At 44.6% G+C, this 17,634-nt stretch overlaps 1 protein-coding gene across 1 annotated transcript in view; it reads right to left on the bottom strand.

Annotated features, from left to right (window-relative positions):
- Nucleotides 1-17,634, bottom strand: part of rpn1 (ribophorin I) — a 32,304-nt gene that overhangs the window by 10,116 nt on the left and 4,554 nt on the right. The window contains exons 2-6 of the mRNA XM_078209993.1: nt 11,860-11,924; nt 6,995-7,301; nt 6,286-6,495; nt 4,869-5,061; nt 3,424-3,523 (exon numbers count right to left, since the gene is read on the bottom strand). Of these exons, the coding sequence (XP_078066119.1) occupies nt 3,424-3,523; nt 4,869-5,061; nt 6,286-6,495; nt 6,995-7,301; nt 11,860-11,924 (875 nt within the window). The remainder of the gene's footprint in view (nt 1-3,423; nt 3,524-4,868; nt 5,062-6,285; nt 6,496-6,994; nt 7,302-11,859; nt 11,925-17,634) is intronic.

Here is a 17,634-nt window from a genome sequence, read left to right as displayed (position 1 = left end):
AGGAATAATAGTAAAATGGACTATTATTTAAATGGTGAAAAATTATAACATGCTACTGTGCAGAGGGACCTGGGGGTCCTTGTGCATGAATCGCAAAAACTCAGTTTGCAGGTGCAGCAGGTAATCAAGGCGGCAAATGGAATGTTGGCCTTTATCGCGAGAGGGATGGAGTATAAAAGCAGGGAGGTCTTGCTGCAACTGTACAAGGCACTGGTGAGGCCGCATCTAGAGTAGTGTGTGCAATTTTGGTCCCCTTATTTGCGAAAGGATATATTGGCCTTGGAGGGAGTACAGAGAAGGTTCACCAGGTTGATACCGGAGATGAGGGGGTTAGCTTATGAGGAGAGATTGAGTAGATTGGGCCTGTACTCGTTGGAGTTTAGAAGGCTGAGGGGAGATCTTATAGAGACATATAAGATAATGAAGGGGCTAGACAGGGTAGAGGCAGAGAGATTCTTTCCACTTAGAAAGGAAACAAGAACGAGAGGACACAGCCTCAAAATAAGGGGGAGTCAGTTTAGGACAGAGTTGAGGAGGAACTTCTTCTCTCAGAGGGTAGTGAATCTCTGGAATTCTCTGCCCATTGAAGCAGTGGAGGCTACTTCGTTAAATATGTTTAAGTCACAGGTAGATAGATTTCTGATCAATAAGGGAATTAAGGGTTATGGGGAGCGGGCGGGTAAGTGGAACTAAACCACTATCAGATCAACCATGATCTTATTGAATGGCGGGGCAGGCTCGAGGGGCTAGATGGCCTATTCCTGCTCCTATTTCTTATGTTCTTATGACAGGTACAGCACGGGGTTAGATACAGAGTAAAGCTCTCTCTACACTGTCCCCCATCAAACACTCCCAGGACAGTACAGCATGGGGTTAGATACTGGGTAAATCTCCCTCTACACTGTCCCCATCAAACACTCCCTGGACAGGTACAGCACGGGGTTGATACAGAGTAAAGCTCCCTCTACACTGTCCCCATCAAACACTCCCAGGATAGATACAGCTTGGGATTGATACAGAGTAAAGCTCCCTCTACACTGTCCCCATCAAACACTCCCAGGATAGATACAGCTTGGGATTGATACAGAGTAAAGCTCCCTCTACACTGTCCCCATCAAACACTCCCAGGATAGATACAGCTTGGGATTGAGACAGAGTATAGCTCTGTCTACTCTGGCTCAATAATCTGCCAAAGATTGTTATCTGCAGCAAGTAATGAAATATACAGATGAGAAAAATATACAGATGAAAGCAGCAGCCTCTTCCTGTGTTGACTGTCCAGCCTCATACAGATGGATTTAATATGTCTCAAGGCCTCTCTCATGTCACCTGGTTTAAAACTGTTCAGTGTAGTCTTACATTATCTGCTCTTTCCTCCACCATCAATGTCCCATTAAACCAGTTTCTCATCGTTTAAAGTGTCCTGTGCAATTGGTAAAGGTGGAGGAGTATCGCATCAGGCAAGGTTCACATGCCATGAGCACTGAAAGCTTGTGGATCTCAAGCCTGGGCATTGCAATTGGATGCAGTGATCTGGAGCGAAGGGAGGCAGAGAAAATGGCCTGGTTTTTCAGCTCTCCTTCACTGCCCCTCAGATAGCAGTGTATCATTTACTAATTGCTCCTAACGACTAACTCCATTACTTGTATTTATAAAACGCCACCAATATAACAATGTACCCAAGGCCCTTCAAAACAGTGTTATCAAACTAAACGCGACTCCTGGCACATGGGTGATATTAGGACAGGTTTTATTTTTATTTGTATAGACCAGACAGCAGTTATACTTCAATTTAAAGATAACAATCCATTCAATAGTTTCAGTTGATGTGAATGGCTGTGATGCCACCAGGAATAGATGTCTCAGGTAGAAAATCAGGATGTCTGATCTGGATAGGCATGGCCACAACTTGAGCTTTTCCTCATGTTTTTATTTGTGGAGCAAGTGACTGCATCAGCCCAGGTCTAGACTCAAGCAGTTGAGGGTTCTTCAGGTTTTCTGTGGAAGGCAAAACCTGGGATTTCACTCCGTCAGTTACCAGGTTGCAGTTGGTGATGTTTGCAGACAACCAGGAGATGTCCATCAAGAGATGGGACTGTCTTCAGGTTGCAGGGTGTGGAGAGTGTTCCAATAGGATCTATGGGATTTGATTTGTTTGCGATCCAGTGTACAGGAGTGCTTTGTTAGCAGTCAGCCAGTGATGTTCTTGGAGGATGTTATCCTGCAGACATTGGGAGATCTCGTACATTCTAGCACAGTTGTGTTGGTCTCCACGCCCCAGAAATGATCGTCATGACTTCCTGGGGGTGGGGGTTGGGTATCTATCAGGTTTGTGTGAGGGTTCCTGAGCTATTAAGCAGCAGTACGCTGGGTAGACCAGGGTGAGTGAAGCAGTGTGTGGAGCATTCACGACCCCAGGTGCCACTCACCAGTTTCCAGACGAAATTCACTCTTGTCTAGAGCTTTGCTGCTGTGTTCTGGAGGTGTTGCTGATAGGTCAATGTACAGTTGAGAGTGATGCCAGGGTACTTTGGATTGGGTTGTGGGTGAGGGGTCGGCTACAGGACTGGATGTGAACTTCTTGCTTGACCTTCGAATTGTTCAGATGAAAGGTCGAAACAACAGTTTTGGGCAGCGTTTGGTCAAAGTCTCCATTTTCTGAAGTGCACGGATCTTTAGTGAATGTTTTCTCAGAATGCTGAAGTTCTTTAGCCTGAAAAACCAGGCCAAGGCATCAGCATATATGTGAAGAGCCACGAGTTTGTGGGAGGGCGGTCACTGGTATACATGTTGAAGAGGGTCAGTGTGAGGTCTGATCCCTGTGGGAGGCCTGTAACTCTACATTCTGCACTCTCTCATTTCCTTCTCTATGAACGGTATGCTTTGTCTGTATAGCGCGCAAGAAACAATACTTTTCACTGTATACTAATACATGTGACAATAATAAATCAAATCCTCTTGTAATACAGGATAGCATTTCATTAACTTTCTTAATTACTTGCTGTACCTGCATGCTAACTTATTAGAGGAATGCAGATATCTCAGAATGGCCTAGGGCTGGAGGAGATTACAGAGATAGGGAGAGGCAAGGCCATTGAGAGATTTAAAAGCAGGAGTGAGAATTTTTAAATTGAGACGTTACTAACTGGGAGCCAATGCAGTGAGCAAATGGATGATGGGCGAACAGGTCCTGGTGTCTGTGTTCATTGACACTGGTTAGACGAGTGAAAGATTAAGTTTGACTCTGGGTTAGAAAAGAGGTCAAACACTCACTAGGAGCTCTCACTTTGGTGAGACCAGTGTTCAGACTGCACCCAAGATAGGACATCACCCAGAGGGGAGCAATTCTCACTAATAGAAAATACACCACAGACCCCAAATAATCCCATCCCCCAAACCCGGAGAGTCTGGCTGATCACTTACTTTGTTCCCTCTGGGAGGACAAGTTTCACGGTAAGAAAGTCAATTACTTGATCATCAAACACATGATCAACAAACCTCATCTTCAGAGCGTACTGGTCACCTGGAAGGAGACAAGAAGTGTGATACACGTGCAACTAAACAGTTTCAGTTTCAATGAAAGAAATATAATACATGCATAACTAACCAATCACAGTAACGGAGCAGGGACCAGGAATGGGAGACGTGTGGGTTTGACCCAATCACAGCAGCACAGCAACATTATTTCTGATACTGATGGGTCAGTGAGTCAGTGCAAAGCCTGGCATTGAGCCACACAGACCAATGAGATACCCCCACAGATCTGACCCTGGGCAATTTGTAACCATTACAAATAGCCTCAGGGAATTGGAACCGTTCCTGAATGGATATTGGGACTGGGCTTCCACAGGGTACACAGAGGTCCACAGCATACAAACAGGTCTTTTGGCCCAACCATTTAAACAGGAGGCTCCTCTTTCTGGAGTTGAATACCCTGTTGACACTCAATCTAGTTTTGCAGCGGCTGGGAATTCTGCAGCAAGTAACTCACCTCCTGATTCCCCAAAGCCTGTCCACCATCTACAAGGCACAGCTCAAGAGTGACGGAATACTCTCCCCTTGCCTGGATGGGTGCAGCTCCAACAACACTCAAGAAGCTCAACACCATCCAGGATAGAGCAGCTTCCTTGATTGGTACCCCTTCCACAAACATGCACTCCCTCCACCATCAACGCACAATGGCAGAAGTGTGTACCATCCACAAGATGCACTACAGGAACTTGCCAAAGTTCCTTAGCTAGCACCTTTCAAACCCATGACCAATACCATCTAGAAGGACAAAGGCAGCAGATACCTGGGAATACCACCACCTGGGAGTTCCCCTCCAAGTCACTTACCATCCTCACTTGGAAATATATCGCTGTTCCTTCACTGTCGCTGGGTCAAAATCCTGGAACTCCCTCCCTAACAGCACTGTGAGTTACCTGCACCACATGGACTGCAGCGGTTCAAGGCGGCAGCTCACCACCTCCTTCTCAAGGGCAATTAGGGATGGGCAATAAATGCTGGCCTGGCCAGCCAAGCCCACATTCCTTGAATGAAAAATCAAAAAGCACGAAGGCCAGTGGTTTAGGTGAGGTACTGCTTGAAATGCTCAGTGAAAGTTCTTGCCTTCCTGCAGGATAGAGAAACAGAACAAGAGCTGTGGGTTCTGGACAGTGCTGATGTGGCACTTCACACCCAGGGCTGACAGGCTTCATTCAGACTGGTCCTCACCACCCACAGATTCCAGTCAGTTACCCCCCGGTAACTTTCATCGCAGGCGAGATAAGCAATTTTCAAAGTGGATGCTACTCGAAGAGTCTGAATAAATAGCAGTCACTGTTTGATCTCTCACCCCCATTTCAGAAGCTGGGATAGGTACTAACCGAGATTGTAAAGATACTCGTAGCTGGGCAGGTTGTATCCAATGACATAGTGAGTCTTCCAGCCGCCGAAGAGCGGGAAGCGAGGACGGACTTCCATCTCCACGGAATCATCCAGAACTACCAGGTGGCTGGTGGAGATGTTACCAATATCATCGCGATAGTAAACATCCTGGGCGGCAGCAGGTAGGATAGTCTGCAATAAACAGGAAACAGTTCTAGAACCACTCCTGTTTCTGATCCACATCAATAACTTGGACACAGTTTTGAAATTTTCAGATGACATAAAACGTGGAGGAATTGTGAACTCTGGAGATCGTGACAGACTAGAGGAGGACAGAGACAGGTTGGTGGAATAGGCCAATACATAGCAGAGTGTATTTTATGCAGAAAAGTCTGAGCTAATATATTTTTGTAGGAAGAATGAAGAGAGACATTTAGATTACTTTAACCTATTTTGTTGAACAGTATAGCAAAAACAAAAGCCATTCAACCCCTCAAGTCTATACTAGCTCTTTCAAAGAGCAATCCAGTCAGTTCACTTCCCTGCTCTTTCCCCATTTTCCTGCCAAATTATTTTCTCCATGAAGTATTATCCAATTCCCTTTAGAAAGTTTTTACTGAATCTGTATCTCTCCATTACCCTCCTCCCCACCCCACCCAATCAAGCAGTGCAAACCAAATCCTAACCACTCCTTGTGTATAAAGGTTCTCTCTCATGTCACCTTTGATTCTTTTGCCAATCGTCTTATGTCCTCTGGTTATCAACCCTTCAACCACTGACTGTAGTTTCTTTATATTCTGTCTGAATCTTTTAATTTTAAACATCTCTATCAAATCTCTTCTAAGGAAAAGAACTCCAGCTTCTCTAGTCTCTCTCAATGCAATGGTAATCCCTCATCCTTGGAATCATTTCAATAAATATTTTCTGGCTTATCCAGTACCTTCCACAATGTGGTGCCCAGAATTGAATACAATGCTCCAGTTGGGTTGGAATTACTGTTTTGTATGCATTTAACATAACTTCCAGGCTTCTGTATTCTATGCCTCTATTTATAAAGTTCAAGATCCCATATGCCTTATTAAACTATCTTGCCACCTCGAAAAATATGTTTACAAACATCTGCAGGTCTGGGGTTAGAACGGAATCCCAGTTCCTCAACTGAATTATACAGCTTAGAAAATGGCTATTTGGCCAATCACATGTATGCCAGTTTAAAGTAGGGTTTTCCATGATTGAACCCAGGATCTTTGCATTTTGATCAGTGAAAATCCATAAACGTGAATCATTCTGTCCACCCCTGAAACCAACACGTGACCCAAGTCAAACTATCCGGCGGATTGATATTATTGCCCCACATTGTACTGTAGCATTTGTTACATCTCCAGTGTGGCAGGACAGCAATGTAAATCAGTGTACCTTGAAAGATTTAACGGATGAGATGCCGCTGTCGGGCTGTCTCTGGTAGTCATAGCGTGAGAACGGCCCTTTCAGGACTGCGCCGCAATGCTTCAGATCAATGGTCTCCTCCACAGCAATATTACCCCAGTGCGACACCTCGATTAGACGGGTCATGCTGACGATAGCCAGAAAAGGGCTGTTGTTCTCGTAGTGCAGCCTCATCGTATCCTGAAACGTTAAGATCACAAACCAATTATTCACTCTGCACAAATCGACAGTCACATTTGCCGACACAACAATTGTCACTACACCATACTGACTTGCATAATTCCTTATGACATTGGAAAGACATGGCCCAAGGCACAAATCACTAATGGAATGCTGATAGATATAATTCCCAATCTTACTGGGTTCATCAGGCAAAGGTGTAACACGTTTTGCCAACAAGCTGGCAAATGACTGTAAACTGCAGAGCAGAACCCCTACTGCCACTACAAATACAGGAAACAAAGTTAAATACATGCAGGAGACATACATCCAGATTAATTAGAGCAGACTGGGTCCCGGTTGGACTATTAATCAGTCATGTCTCTTTTACTCTGAATGGTTCACAATGTGAACTCCACGTTGTGCGCTAAATTTCAGGAAAAGCCAAGGAGTTTGACAAGGAGGATGCAGGTGGGATTCGGAGATGGGGAAGCATTAAAAACAAACTTGCGGTTCTCACCTGGCTGAAGGCATCAATGTCCTTGAATGGTCCGTAATCAACACTGTCCTCAGATTTGCTGGGGTTACCAAGCTTGGTGTAGCTCTCGATGTTCTTCGAAGAAAGCTTGACCCGAGTGGTCTGTGTCTTGGTGAGGTACGGAGAGGAGAAGTAGTGATTGCCCTCAAAGACCACAAATTGCTTCTCGGCCTGAGCAATGTGAGTTGGGAAAGGGCGCAAGACATGTGTGTACATAGATTCAAGTGCCAGCTTGACTTTGGCACCGGCAGCTAGCTGCGTTCCCAACTTCACTTTGAAGAACTTGCCACTGCAAATAAAACAGAAAATAGTGGACACGGTCCTAGGAGGTTTCTTTGGTGCATTAGGTTCAATAAACAAAAGCCCCACTAGTTAACCCAATATAGTTTTAATACCATAATGCACACTCAACCTGACGATAGGAAATTATTTGCTCACAGGGAATGGGTGACATGGGCATCACTACATTTATCATCCAATTCCAAATGCTCAAGGGGTCTTCAAGTTGAAATTGTATTTAGAATGGAGAGGTTTGTGAGGCCACTTCACAACAAAGGACTGAAGTGTCATGTAGGCTAGACTAGCTCCCTTCACTGAAAGAAAGAAGACAGGCCTTTACAGCGATTTGTAGCATTTTCTCTTTTGGGATTAGCCCCATGAGTTTCGTGAATTGCCCTGGTAGAACTTGAACTCCCAATCTCTGGGTTGCTAGTCCAGTTGTATAGTCATTCCTGATTTTCTCTTGCTTTCAGCTACTTTAGGGAGTTTCAGGATATTAACTCAACAATAACAAAGGAAAGACAGATATTTGTCCAAGTCAGGATGGTGTTCCCAAATGCCTGCTACCCTTGTCTTCTAAGCGGCAACGGTCATGGTTTTGGGAGATGCTATCGAAAGTGCCGTAGCAGGTTCCTGCAGTGCGTCTTGTAAACGGTAAACACCACAGTTACACTGCATTGGTAATGGAGAGAGTGAAGGTTTAAGCTAGTAGATTGAACACTAATCAAGTGGGCTGCTTCATCCTGGATGGCACTGAGCTCACATGGTTGCAGCAAGACCCATTCAGGGAGGTGGAAACATTCTATTGCACTCATGACTCAAGCAGAAGGTGGAAGGGCTTTGGAAGTCTTTTTTGAATGTGATCTGCATTGGAGATTGTAATATTAAGCCAGTATAACGCAAAACCATTGGTGTAAGATAGTCCCCAAGAAAACCAATTCAGAAGAAACCGCTTAAAGTTAAAGTTTATTTATTAGTCACATGTAAGGCTTACATTAGCACTGCAATGAAGTTCCCCTAGTTGCCACATTCCGGCACCTGTTTGGGTCAATGCACTTAACCAGCACACCTTTCAGTCTGTGGGAGGAAACCGGAGCACCCGGAGGAAACCCATGCAGACACGGGGAGAACGTGCAAACTTCACACAGACAGTGACCCAAGCCGGGAGAAGGGAATAGAGAATTACGATGTCAGATTTCACTCTGGAAATATGGGAGTGTGCTCAAATGGAGCATTAGCACCAGCTGGTTGACCCAAATGGTCTGTTTCTGCGATGTATATCCCGTGTAAATGAAGCTGGAATGGTAGGATGAAATTCCATGGAGTGGGCTTGAGATGACTGACCAGTGGTGGGGAGAAAAACAAATGGATGAACGGAGGTCAAAATTTCATAAGTTACACTGATCCTGGTGTATCCACCTTCTACTGACAGATCTGTAGCCACTACCCAAACATATTCCCAACATACTGTTGACACAGGTAAGTTTACAGATAGAATGATTTATCATGTGGCTGGATGATTTTCTGTACTTCAAATGGACACATTGCCACCTTTACATCTCACCAACATGCAGAGTTGGCACAAGCTAGATGTTGCAACGTAAAAAAAAATTGATTCATGGGGTGTGGGCATCACTGGCCACACCAGCAATTATTGCACCTAATTGCATTTGAACTGAGTGACTTGCTAGGCCATTTAACATTGCTGTGGGTCTGGAGTCACTTATAGGCCAGACCAGGTAAGGACGGCAGATTTCCATCCTTAAAGGATATTAGTGAAACAGATGGGTTTTTGATGACAAACTTCCAATTCCAGATTTTGACTGAATTTAAATTTCACCAGGATAATGCTCAGACCCCAGTCCGCAAAGCATTACCGAGTCTCTAAATTACTGGTCCAGTGACAATACCGCTACGCCACCACCTCTCGATCCACTTCCCTCACTGCTTTGAAATAAACCAGCTGGCAACGACTTCTCAGAAAGTGAATGTTACAAAATTCAAGCTCTCCAATGGCTCAGAAAGCAATAAAGAATGGAAACATAGGTTATGAAAGTAAACTAGCACAAAATATAAAAACTGATAGTAAAAGTTTTTACAAATATATAAAACAGAAAAAAGTGGCTCAAGTAAATGTTGGTCCCTTAGAAGATGAGAAGGGGGATTTAATAATAGGAAACGAGGAAATGGCCGAGGCCTTAAACAAGTTTTTGTCGGTCTTCACAGTGGAGGACACAAATAGCTTACCAATAATTGACGGTCATGGGACTGGAGGGGGTGAGGACCTTAAAACGATCACTATTACTAAAGAGGTAGTGCTAATGGGATTAAAGGTAGACAAGTCCCCTGGTCCAGATGGAATGCATCCCAGGGTACTAAAAGAAACGGCAGAAGTAATAGCAAATGCATTAGTTGTAATTTATCAAAATTCACTGGACTCTGGGGAGGTGCCAGCTGATTGGAAAACAGCTAATGTAACGCCACTGCTTAAAAAAGGTAGACAAAAGGCAGGTAACTACAGGCCGGTTAGCTTAACATCCGTAGTTGGGAAAATGCTGGAATCTATCATTAAGGAAGAAATAGCAGGATACCTAGAAAAGAATGGTTCAATCAAGCAGACGCAGCATGGATTCATGAAGGGAAAGTCATGCTTGACTAATTTACCGGAATGTTTTGCGGATATAATGAGTGCGGTTGACAGAGGGGAACTGGTGGATGTACTGTATGTAGATTTCCAGAAGGCATTCGATAAGGTGCCTCACAAAAGGTTGCTGCACAAGATAAAGGTACACGGAGTTGGGGGTAAAGTGTTAGCGTGGATTGAGGATTGGCTGTTTAACAGAAAGCAGAGAGTCGGAATAAATGGGTGCTTTTCCGGTTGGCAATCAGTGACTAGTGGCGTGCCGCAGGGATCGGTGCTGGGGCCTCAACTATTTACCATATACATAGACGATCTGGAGGAGGGGACTGAGTGTAGGGTAACAAAGTTTGCGGATAATACAAAGATGAGTGGGTAAGCAAATTGCGTGGAGGACACAGAGTCTGCAGAGAGATTTGGATAGGCTAAGTGAGTGGGCGAGGATCTGGCAGATGGAGTATAACGTTGGTAAGTGTGAGGTTATCCACTTTGGAAGGAATAATAGTAAAATGGACTATTATTTAAATGGTGAAAAATTACAACATGCTACTGTGCAGAGGGACCTGGGGGTCCTTGTGCATGAATCACAAAAACTCAGTTTGCAGGTGCAGCAGGTAATCAAGGAGGCAAATGGAATGTTGGCCTTTATCGCAAGGGGGATGGAGTATAAAAGCAGGGAGGTCATGCTGCAACTGTACAGGGTACTGGTGAGGCCGCACCTAGAGTACTGTGTACAATTTTGGTCCCCTTATTTAAGAAAGGATATATTAGCTTTGGAGGGGGTACAGAGAAGGTTCACCAGGTTGATTCTGGAGATGAGGGGGTTAGCTTATGAGGAGAGATTGAGTAGACTGGACCTGTACTCATTGGAGTTTAGAAGGTTGAGGGGAGATCTTACAGAGACATATAAGATAATGAAGGGGCTAGACAGGGTAGAAGCAGCAAGGTTATTTCCACTTACAATGGAAACAAGAACTAGGGGGCATAGCCTCAAAATACGGGGGAGTCAATGTAGAACAGAGTTGAGGAGGAACTTCTCCCAGAGGGTAGTGAATCTTTGGAATTCTCTGCCCAATGAAGCAGTAGAGGCTACCTCGTTAAATGTGTTTAAATCACAGATAGATAGATTTTTAACCATTAAGGGAATTAAGGGTTATGGGGAGCGGGTGGGTAAGTGGAACTGAACCCACTCTGATCTTATTGAATGGCGGAGCAGGCTTGAGGGGCTAGATGGCCTACTCCTGCTCCCATTTCTTAATTTAATGTACTTCTGGCCCACCATGAAGGCAGCTCACCAACCCTTTGTCCCAGTGTTGGGAGTACCTAAGCTCGCAGAAGGAGTAGGAATGCTACAACTGGTCTTGATCATGCAGGTGAGGGAACGTGAGAGAAATTAGAGAGGGTGTAAATAAAAATAAGAACTGCAGAAAGTTATTCAGCTTCTCGGGTTTGCTCCACTAAATTAAATCAAAGCTGTTCTGTAGCTGTTCTGTAGCTCAATTTCACTTACCCACCTTGCTCCATATCCCTATGTCCTTACCTAATAATGTCAGTCTTGGAAATTCCAATTGAACCACCATCTACAACCCTTGATCACACTTTTTGTCGTTTTGAATCCCAGTCACAGCACAGATACGAAATGACTAAAACATGATGGTGTCAGTTTTTATGTTTTAAAATAAAATTTCTTGGGAATGATTTGGAGCTTTTGAATACAGAAGCAGTCAGAGAAATGGTTGGTTGAAGAAGTTGCAATAGCAACATTAACAAACTTGCACAAAAAGTGAGTGAAAATCACATAACATTGGGAAAGGAGAGGAGGAAGCAGGTTTTTGGGAAACCACTCGCATCTTTTGCAGTTTAAATCCAAGGAAAATAGATGTGGAAAACTGGACATTCAATTTGGACAGTATGAAGATAAACCACTTACCTCTGCCCTGTGACACGTGTCTCTTCCAAAGCCAATGAAATTTCTTCTTCATCATCGGATTTCAACTGGATAAAATAATACAGTCCAATTAATCAACGTAAAACTTAACCAATTTACAACGGATCTTATCAAATAACGATGTGGAGATGCCGGCGTTGGACTGGGGTAAGCACAGTAAGAAGTCTCACAACACCAGGTTAAAGTCCAACAGGTTTATTTGGTAGCAAATACCATCATGGTATTGGTAGCAAATACCATCATGGTACCAAATGGTATTTGCTACCAAATAAACCTGTTGGACTTTAACCTGGTGTTGTGAGACTTCTTACTGTGCTTATCAAATAACACCAGGAGCCATCTCTGTGCTGGGGCCCAGATGTGGAGATGCCGGCGTTGGACTGGGGTAAACACAGTAAGAGTTTTAACAACACCAGGTTAAAGTCCAACAGGTTTATTTGGTAGCAAATGCCATTAGCTTTCGGAGCCCTGCTCCTTCGTCAGATGGAGTAGATATCTGCTCACAAACAGGGCACACAGAGACACAAAATCAAGTATTCTGTAACTTGATTTTTTGTCTGTGTGCCTTGTTTGCGAGCAGATATCTACTCCATCTGACGAAGGAGCAGGGCTCCGAAAGCTAATGGCATTTGCTACCAAATAAATCTGTTGGACTTTAACCTAATGTTGTTAATACTCTTACTGTGTTGGGGCCCAGATACCAACTTTCAGCAAGTTTTTCAATAGAGATAAAACGTGCACATACAGGTTACTTTCCACCAACAGATAGGAATCACTATTTTTTTCCCTTGGTTCAGCTCATGGTCAGAATGGCAAACACTGAAATGAACTAATAAACCTGCACTTATATAATCCTTCCATAGCCGTAGCATGTCCCAAAGCACTTCACAAAGATGTGGTGTGGGCAGTGCTTTGCTTCAATGTCTCTTCTGAAAGACAGCAACTGCGATGGTGCACCAGACCCTCAGTACCACACTATAGTGTCAGTCCAGATTACATGCCCTGGTCTCTGCAATAAAGCCTGAACTTTGTTACAAGTGAGCAATAAGGCAAGGCTGACATACACAATCTCTCATGCACTCTTAGCTGATTTCAATCAGCTAACTCCACACATCTTAAGAGAAACAAGAGAATTGTGGAACGACTCAGTCCTGTGGTCTCTTGATAGATCTCCCTATGGATTGAAATAGAGTAAAACTCCCTCTACACTGTCCCCCATCAAACACTCCCAGGACAGGTACAGCATGGGCTTAGATACAGAGTAAAGCTCCCTCTGCACTGTCCCCATCAAATTTCCAGGACAGGTACAGCACAAGATTAGATAGCACTCCTGTTACCGATGTCTAGGAGGGATCTTTACTCTATATCTAACCCATTGCAATATATTTGCCATTATTCGAAAGCCATCAGAACAAACATCACAAGTGACCCAACATGAAAGAGAGCATTACTAAAACAAGGCAGGTGAGCAAGACACTAGATAAAACATTGTTTAAATCTACCAGTTACAGCATAGAACATAGAACATAGAACATTACAGCGCAGAACAGGCCCTTCGGCCCACGATGTTGCACCGACCAGTTAAAAAAAAACTGTGACCCTCCAACCTAAACCAATTTCTTTTCGTCCATGAACCTATCTACGGATCTCTTAAACGCCCCCAAACTAGGCGCATTTACTACTGATGCTGGCAGGGCATTCCAATCCCTCACCACCCTCTGGGTAAAGAACCTACCCCTGACATCGGTTCTATAACTACCCCCCCTCAATTTAAAGCCATGCCCCATCGTGCTGGATTTCTCCATCAGAGGAAAAAGGCTATCACTATCCACCCTATCTAAACCTCTAATCATCTTATATGTTTCAATAAGATCCCCTCTTAGCCGCCGCCTTTCCAGCGAAAACAATCCCAAATCCCTCAGCCTCTCCTCATAGGATCTCCCCTCCATACCAGGCAACATCCTGGTAAACCTCCTCTGCACCCTCTCCAAAGCCTCCACATCCTTCCTGTAATGTGGGGACCAGAACTGCACACAGTACTCCAAGTGCGGCCGCACCAGAGTTGTGTACAGTTGCAACATAACACTACGACTCCTAAATTCAATCCCCCTACCAATAAACGCCAAGACACCATATGCCTTCTTAACAACCTTATCTACTTGATTCCCAACTTTCAGGGATCTATGCACACATACACCTAGATCCCTCTGCTCCTCCACACTATTCAAAGTCCTCCCGTTAGCCCTATACTCAACACATCTGTTATTCCTACCAAAGTGAATTACCTCACACTTCTCCGCATTAAACTCCATCCGCCACCTCTCGGCCCAACTTTGCAACCTGTCTAAGTCTTCCTGCAAACTACGACACCCTTCCTCACTGTCTACCACACCACCGACTTTGGTGTCATCAGCAAATTTGCTAATCCACCCAACTATACCCTCATCCAGATCATTAATAAATATTACAAACAGCAGTGGCCCCAAAACAGATCCCTGAGGTACACCACTTGTAACCGCACTCCATGATGAATATTTACTATCAACCACCACCCTCTGTTTCCTATCCGCTAGCCAATTCCTGATCCAATTTCCTAGATCACCCCCAATCCCATACATCTGCATTTTCTGCAGAAGCCTACCATGGTGAACCTTATCAAACGCCTTACTAAAATCCATATATACCACGTCCACTGCCTTGCCCCCATCTACCTCCTTGGTCACTTTCTCAAAAAACTCAATAAGGTTAGTAAGGCACGACCTACCTGCCACAAAACCATGCTGACTATCACCTATCAATTCATTACTCTCCAAATAACTATAAATCCTATCCCTTATAATTTTTTCCAACATCTTGCCGACAACAGAAGTGAGACTCACCGGTCTATAATTCCCGGGGAAGTCTCTGTTCCCCTTCTTAAACAATGGGACAACATTCGCTAACCTCCAATCTTCTGGTACTATACCAGAGGCCAACGACGACCTGAAGATCAGAGCCAGAGGCTCTGCAATCACTTCTCTTGCCTCCCAGAGAATCCTTGGATAAATCCCATCCGGACCAGGGGATTTATCTATTTTCAGACCCTCCAGAATATCCTGCACATCCTCCTTATCAACTGTAATACTGTCTATTCTACTCCCTTGCAACCCAGTGTCCTCCTCAGCTATATTCATGTCCCCTTGCGTGAACACCGAAGAGAAATATTGGTTCAATGCTTCACCAATCTCCTCCGGTTCCACACATAACTTCCCTCTGCCATCTATAACTGGCCCTAAACTTGCCCTAACCAACCTTCTGTTCTTGACATACCTATAGAACGCCTTAGGATTCTCTTTAACCCTATCCGCCAAAGTCTTCTCATGTCCCCTTTTAGCCCTTCTAAGCTCGCTCTTCAACTCCCTCTTAGCCAATCTAAAGCTTTCTAGTGCACTACCCGAGTGCTCACGTCTCATCCGAACATAAGCCTCCTTTTTCTTTTTAACCAACAAAGAAACTTTTTTGGTGCACCACGGTTCCCTAGCCCTACCCATTCCTCCTTGCCTGACAGGGACATACCTATCACAGACTCGCAGTAGCTGCTCCTTGAAAAAACTCCACATGTCGGACGTTCCCAGTCCCTGTAATCTCCTAGTCCAACCTATGTTTCCTAATTCTCTCCTAATAGCCTCATAATTACCCTTCCCCCAGCTAAAACCACTGGCCCGAGGTTCATGCCTATCCCTTTCCATCACTAAGGTGAACGTAACCGAATTGTGGTCACTATCACCAAAATGCACACCAACTTCCAAGTCTAGCACCTGGTCTGGCTCATTTCCCAGCACCAGATCCAATATAGCCTCACCTCTAGTTGGCCTGTCTACATACTGAGTCAAAAAACCTTCCTGCACGCTTTGAACAAAAACTGACCCCTCTAACGAGCTAGAGCTATAACAATTCCAGTCAATATTAGTCAAGTTAAGGGTATGGTTGAGCTACACCGAGGGAGAGAAGACACATTATTGTAACAGAGTAGGGAAACTAAGCAGTTTGTACACTGCAAACAGCAATAAATAATAACCAGATCTTTGTCAAGTGATGATAGATGAGGAATAAATATTGCTCTCCTTTGCTTTTCTACATATACTGCAATGGGAAGCACTCCATCTACCTGAGTGGGCAGGTCGGGCTTTGGTTTAATGTCTGATCAAAAGACAGCACCACCAACAATGCAGCACTCCAGGGTACAAGTACTGGGTGTGTTGGGCTGGTCTCAAGTTAGACTCAAGCACAGCAAAGTCTAACTCGGAGGCAAGAGTGTTACCTAACTGATCCAAGACTGGCATCTTGAAACCTCCAAAATTGGTCTCAGACTTTAAAGACCAATGATCTCAAGTAAAGAGACCTACACCAACAACTCAATATCTGAGCATCAGCCACTCAATATTATCTTTCTTCTACAGTACACCAAAATGGGCAAGAGGTTTACAAGGATCTTCAGGGAAGTGCAATCAGACAAGTTTAAAAAGTTTAAAGTTTATTTATTAGTCACAAGCAGGCTTACATTAACACTGCAATGAAGTTACTGTGAAAATCCGCTAGTTGCCACAATCCAGCGCCTGTTCAGGTACACTGAGGGAGAATTTAGCACGGCCAATGCACCTAACCAGCACGTCTTTTGGATTGTGGGAGGAAACTGGAGCACCCTGAGGAAACCCACGCAGACACGGGGGAATGTACAGACTTCGCACAGTGACCCAAGCTGGGAATTGAACATGGGTGTATGGCGCTATGAGGCAGCTATGCTAACCACTGTCACCACGCTTTGGACTTTTGAGGTTTAGGGTCTTGGCAGCTGATAGCACAGCCAGCAACGGAGGAGTGATGGAAATTAGGAATGTATAAAAAGGGCAGTACTGGAGCAATGCTGAGTTGACAGACTGGAGGAGATTACAGTGATAAGGACTGACAAGGCCAAAAGCACAGTGGGTGATAGGCGAATGGGAATTTGCGCAACTTAGGGAGGCTATGCTTATTGACAACTCAAGCACAGAGGGTGCACTCCCCACAAAGGCAGAATGAGTCGGTTGGTACGTGTCCTCAGACTTTTGTATCTTTTTCCAGACGGAAGAAGGTGAAAGAGAGTACGTCCAGGATGCATGGGGTCCTTGATTATGCTGGCTGCTTTTCCGAAGCAGCGGGAAGTGTAGACAGAGTCAATGGGTGGGAGGCTGGTTTGAGTAATGACGGCTTCGTTCACTACCTTTTGTAGTATCTTGCGGTCTTGGGCTTCACTGTCAACGACGACTCAGGCAACTGCCTGCATTAAAAATGGTGCAGACCAAATAAAGAGAGCAAAAACCCTGCCTTTGCAAAGTCTGGTCTGCATGAAGTCTGAAAAAGTGGAAAACACAAAAGCCATCTCCTTGGTATCTGAAGTCATGGCGCGCGATGACACATGGTGCGACGACAATAATCTCTCTCTCAATGTCAACAGAACGAAGAACATGGTCATCGACTTCAGGAAGTGTAGCGGAGGACATGCCCCTGTCTACATCAATGGGGACAAAGTGGGAATGGTCGAGAGCTTCAAGTTTTTAGGTGTCCAGATCACCAACAATCTGTCCTGGTCCCCCATGCTGACACTATAGTTAAGAAAGCCCACCAACACCTCTACTTTCTCAGGAGACTAAGGAAATTTGGCACGTCCACTGCGACTCTCACCAACTTTTACAGATGCACCATAGAAAGCATTCTTTCTGGTTGTATCACAGCTTGGTA

This window comes from Mustelus asterias, chromosome 3 (assembly GCF_964213995.1).
Source record: "Mustelus asterias chromosome 3, sMusAst1.hap1.1, whole genome shotgun sequence".
Taxonomy (NCBI): Eukaryota; Metazoa; Chordata; class Chondrichthyes; order Carcharhiniformes; family Triakidae; genus Mustelus; species Mustelus asterias.
This window is presented reverse-complemented; position numbering and strand designations above follow the sequence as displayed.